The sequence below is a fragment of the Gastrolobium bilobum genome, unplaced genomic scaffold, assembly GCF_033153095.1.
Source record: "Gastrolobium bilobum isolate Gb01-03AN ecotype WA unplaced genomic scaffold, APGP_CSIRO_Gbil_v1 utg18562, whole genome shotgun sequence".
Taxonomy (NCBI): domain Eukaryota; kingdom Viridiplantae; phylum Streptophyta; class Magnoliopsida; order Fabales; family Fabaceae; genus Gastrolobium; species Gastrolobium bilobum.
In genome coordinates, this window is record NW_026895119.1 from 70,888 (window position 1) to 76,446 (window position 5,559).

The 5,559-nt window shown below is 28.7% G+C and overlaps 1 protein-coding gene across 1 annotated transcript; it reads right to left on the bottom strand.

The window, feature by feature from the left end:
- Positions 1-305: 305 nt before the first annotated feature.
- LOC133314869 (F-box/kelch-repeat protein At3g23880-like) lies at positions 306-1,427 on the bottom strand. The gene has a single exon (XM_061516430.1). The coding sequence runs from the start codon at positions 1,425-1,427 to the stop codon at positions 306-308; it is 1,122 nt and encodes a 373-aa protein (XP_061372414.1).
- Between the last annotated feature and the right edge of the window lie 4,132 nt (positions 1,428-5,559).

Genomic DNA, 5,559 nt, shown 5'->3' on the forward strand with positions numbered 1-5,559 from the left:
TTGTAAAATCTCACTGGAAATCCTAATGTTTGTTACTCCAAACATCAGTTGTTTTTTCTTATAAGATTTTTCCGCTCAAATTGCCTTGTCTTTGATTATTCATGCAATTTCATGAATATTTTTTTTGGATTGAAAACGAAAATTATATTAGCTAAGAAGGGGAGTGTGCAAGATAGGTTAAGGTATCAATTTTAATGTATCATGCATTCTGCATGTAACTTTTTAATTTCCATAAAGCAAGATGAATAGGAATAAAATGGTCAAAAAGATTGGAGAACATTACATACCCTAATTCTTCTTGTTTATTACTGTTGGTCATCTTCCCTCGCTTCCCCAAAGTCACTAGGGAATGATATTAGACTCTCCGTATACATAGCAGACTGTACTGGACCTTCTTCGACAAACCACTGCATAATATATCTGGAATTCTCAAGCAACTCTCCTTTGTGATCAAGTTTCAATAATTTTCCAAAAGCATCTGATCCAACAATTCCACCACCTATGCTAAAGCAAATCGGGAAATGAGAGTCGCAAGGTACGTAGCAATTAGATGAAACAATGAACTTGGTCCAAGATAACTGCACTTTGTATTCTTTCATCACCCAGCAAACACCACCTGAGCAACCCAGACCGAGACATCCTTCTATTACCATGAAATGACAAATTTCAAATATCGATCTATACGTGGAGGCGGTCAAATCACGAGGCAAAGGAATCTCTGATAAACTCCTTTTTATCAAATCAAAAGCAATAATCACAGCATTCTCTGTAGAAGTACCTTTAGAGACAGCCAACCAATGAAGAGCCCCATTCAAGAGTATCCCAGATATGAATCTTACCCCAAAACCTAAATATGGAAAATTAATACCCTTAACTTTGTTCCATGAATTGGTTTTCAAGGAGAAAAACTCCATGTTAAAATTTGCAACAACTACCAAATAGTCATCAGTTGATGGGTCATATCCAAAACCATATAAAAATTTGCTACCCGGGGAGCATGATATTGTTTTTAAGGCACCTGTTGATGGATTCCATAAAATGAGATCATCATTCTCAACATACTTCAAAAGTATAAACCCTCGGCAAGAACCCAATATTTGAAGATAATAAGATCTAACGGAAGGAATTAATGATGACTTTGGAGTGAGGTACACTACAGCAGAATCATAGTGAAGTGGTGCCTCTATTCCTATAAATTCTGAAGAACATTCATTATATGGCTTAACAAGAAGTCGGTGGGTGGGTGCAACAGCAATGTCATAATGTGATTTTGCAAATTGGGGATTGGAGATGAGAGTTAGCCATGATTTACACACACATTTACAATGCAAAAGAGATATCACCGGCAACCTTAACAGAATTTCTTCGATCAAGTTGTCAGGGAGTGTGAGTGTGAGCTTCATCTCCTTCTTATTCTTCAATGTCATCGGTCACAGTTCTGGTTTCAACAGAAGCCATAGAGAAAGATTAGGCAATAAAAAATAATTAATGAATGAGATTGGGCTTTTTGAAAAGAGGATGAGGGAATCACTCAAATTTCGCTTAGCAGGAGGATTTTGATATAATGTAAAAAGAAAGCGTATCCCTGTGTTACCGAAGATTTTGTTTACTAAATTGGGTTTTTTAAAATTCAAAATATCACTACAAAATTTGTTGAATCGCAATCAAATCTCCATCGTTAATATGAATTTTTGAATCGTATGTCATAAATTATATTGACTCGTAAAATTCAGAGATATGACAAAATCATAAAAAAGTAAACCATATCATGTCTAATCTGTAACACCCCGAATTTCTAACAATTTATAAAACAATCTTATAATAAATAAATTATCAAAATTTATTTTTCTTCTTTTTACAATTATAATAATAGAAATATTGCGGAAGCTAATCTAAATATAATTTGGGGAATGTTACCGCCGCACCTGTACAATGGACAAATGCAAGGCTAAATTTATTACATTAAAATAAAACCAAAGACTAAAATCCAATAATATTCATATAATTAACCTATTTCTAGGGACTAGGATTACATATAAATATAACCTATAACTCCCTAGGGATTAGGATTACATACAATGTATTTCATATAAATAAAGTATCCTAATATAACATAGGGATTAGGATTACATATATCAAACATATAACTACCTAAAGATTAGGATACACCCAATAAAATTTCATACACAGCAAATCTACAACCACCTAGAGATTAGGATTACCTGGTCTTCGTTTTTGCTAACTTCTAGAAGAAAAGAGTAATTTGGGACAGAGAACCGGTTGGTAACCAAAAGAATATAAAATAAATTAAACTAAGTTTTTGGTCTAAGAAGAGAGAATAGTATAGGAGAAATGTTGAAGAGTGAATTGGTTTGGTTAGACGAGACCTCTATTTATAGTTGAAGTTTTGGGCTTAGATATGGGTTTCGTACATTTATTTCCTTTTTCTTTATTGATGTATTTGACTCAGATATTGGCTCCATACATTACTGACTCAATGCTGGCTCATCATATCTAAACAATTTATATTTGTTGACTCACCATATCTAAACAATTTATCAATCAAACATTACTAATCAAACATTAATACATAAATCATCAATCAATTAATAAATCAAATAATCATAATTATCGCACAAAATAATAATTTTAGCAAAGGTAAAATTAATATTACATTTTGTTATCTATCACCATAATATATATATATATATATTATTACTACTAATTTATAGTTTATTATTATTATTATATTATTATTATTATTTTATTAATAAAAATATGGGGTATTACATTCTACCCTCCTTAAAAGAAGTTTCGTCCTCGAAACTTAAAAGTTTGAACTCCTCAAATTAACTCAAAGGCATAAGGTTAAAGTTAATAAAAAATATGGGGTATTACATTCTACCCTCCTTAAAAGAAGTTTTGTCCTCGAAACTTAATTATTTCTTTTTGAAACCCCCATAAAAAAAAAGCAAACAACAAAAGAGTCATGCATAACCAAACAAACAAGACAACATAGAATACAATATATTTAAAACACTACAAATTAATAAATTGTTAACTTTAACCAAGCTAAAAAAAAAAGTTTCGAAACTGAATATCTTCTTTAAACAAATAGAAATTTTTATTGCATATATTATCTTTCATTTGCTAGAAAATTTTTAATCAATTCCAGAACAACTCTAAAATAAAGCTAATTACTTTTATAAAAATAAGAACGAGTTACTAAAGATAGCGTATAAAAATTTTAAAGAATAATATCAATAATAATTTTAAATCACAAAATAATTCCAAACATATAATCATCAAAAGTTCAAAGAAATAAAACATATTTAAAGGATAAGAAAAATAACCCTTCACTACCCACCTCTCTTGATTTATTTATTTATCTTATGTCCTATTATTTTATTTCCTAATTTTTTTTTTATTTAACTCGGGGATCTTTGAAAGATAACCCTAAGACCAACCACGGGCTCTGATACCATTTTGTAACACCCCAAATTTCTAACAATTTATAAAACAATCTTATAATAAATAAATTGTCAAATTTTTATTTTTTTATTTTTTTTACAATTATAATAATAGAAATATTGCGTAAGCTAATCTAAATCTAATTTGGGGAATGTTACCGCCGCACCTGTACAATGGACTGGTGCAAGGTTAAATTTATTATATTAAAATAAAACCAAAGACTAAAATCCGATAATATTCATATAATTAACCTATTTCTAGGGACTAGGATTACATATAAATATAACCTATAACTCCCTAGGGATTAGGATTACATACAATGTATTTCATATAAATAAAGTATCCTAATAGAACATAGGGATTAGATCAAACATATAACTACCTAAAGATTAGGATACACCCAATAAAATTTCATACACAGCAAATCTACAACCACTTAGAGATTAGGATTACCTGGTCTTCGTTTTTGCTAACTTCTAGAAGAAAAGAGTAATTTGGGACAGAGAACCGGTTGGTAACCAAAAGAATATAAAATAAATTAAACTAAGTTTTTGATCTAAGAAGAGAGAATAGTATAGGAGAAATGTTGAAGAGTGAATTGGTTTGGTTAGACGAGACCTCTATTTATAGTTGAAGTTTTGGGCTTAGATATGGGTTTCGTACATTTATTTCCTTTTTCTTTATTGATGTATTTGGCTCAGAGATTGGCTCCATACATTACTGACTCAATGCTGGCTCATCATATCTAAACAATTTATATTTGTTGACTCACCATATCTAAACAATTTATCAATCAAACATTACTAATCAAACATTAATACATAAATCATCAATCAATTAATAAATCAAATAATCATAATTATCGCACAAAATAATAATTTTAGCAAAGGTAAAATTAATATTACATTTTGTTATCTATCACCATAATATATATATATATATATATTATTATTACTACTAATTTATAGTTTATTATTATTATATTATTATTATTATTTTATTAATAAAAATATGGGGTATTACATTCTACCCTCCTTAAAAGAAGTTTCGTCCTCGAAACTTAAAAGTTTGAACTCCTCAAATTAACTCAAAGGCATAAGGTTAAAGTTAATAAAAAATATGGGGTATTACATTCTACCCTCCTTAAAAGAAGTTTTGTCCTCGAAACTTAATTATTTCTTTTTGAAACCCCCATAAAAAAAAAAGCAAACAACAAAAGAGTCATGCATAACCAAACAAACAAGACAACATAGAATACAATAAATTTAAAACACTACAAATTAATAAATTGTTAACTTTAACCAAGCTAAAAAAAAAAGTTTCGAAACTGAATATCTTCTTTAAACAAATAGAAATTTTTATTGCATATATTATCTTTCATTTGCTAGAAAAATTTTAATCAATTCCAGAACAACTCTAAAAGAAAGCTAATTACTTTTATAAAAATAAGAACGAGTTACTAAAGATAGCGTATAAAAATTTTAAAGAATAATATCAATAATAATTTTAAATCACAAAATAATTCCAAACATATAATCATCAAAAGTTCAAAGAAATAAAACATATTTAAAGGATAAGAAAAATAACCCTTCACTACCCACCTCTCTTGATTTATTTATTTATCTTATGTCCTATTATTTTATTTCCTAATTTTTTTTTATTTAACTCGGGGATCTTTGAAAGATAACCCTAAGACCAACCACGGGCTCTGATACCATTTTGTAACACCCCAAATTTCTAACAATTTATAAAACAATCTTATAATAAATAAATTGTCAGAATTTATTTTTATTTTTTTTACAATTATAATAATAGAAATATTGCGTAAGCTAATCTAAATCTAATTTGGGGAATGTTACCGCCGCACCTGTACAATGGACTGGTGCAAGGTTAAATTTATTATATTAAAATAAAACCAAAGACTAAAATCCGATAATATTCATATAATTAACCTATTTCTAGGGACTAGGATTACATATAAATATAACCTATAACTCCCTAGGGATTAGGATTACATACAATGTATTTCATATAAATAAAGTATCCTAATAGAACATAGGGATTAGATCAAACATATAACTACCTAAA

Coding starts and splice junctions, on each gene's coding strand:
- LOC133314869 (XM_061516430.1), bottom strand. CDS start 1,427: ATGACATTGAAGAATAAGAAGGAGATGAAGCTCACACTCACACTCCCT.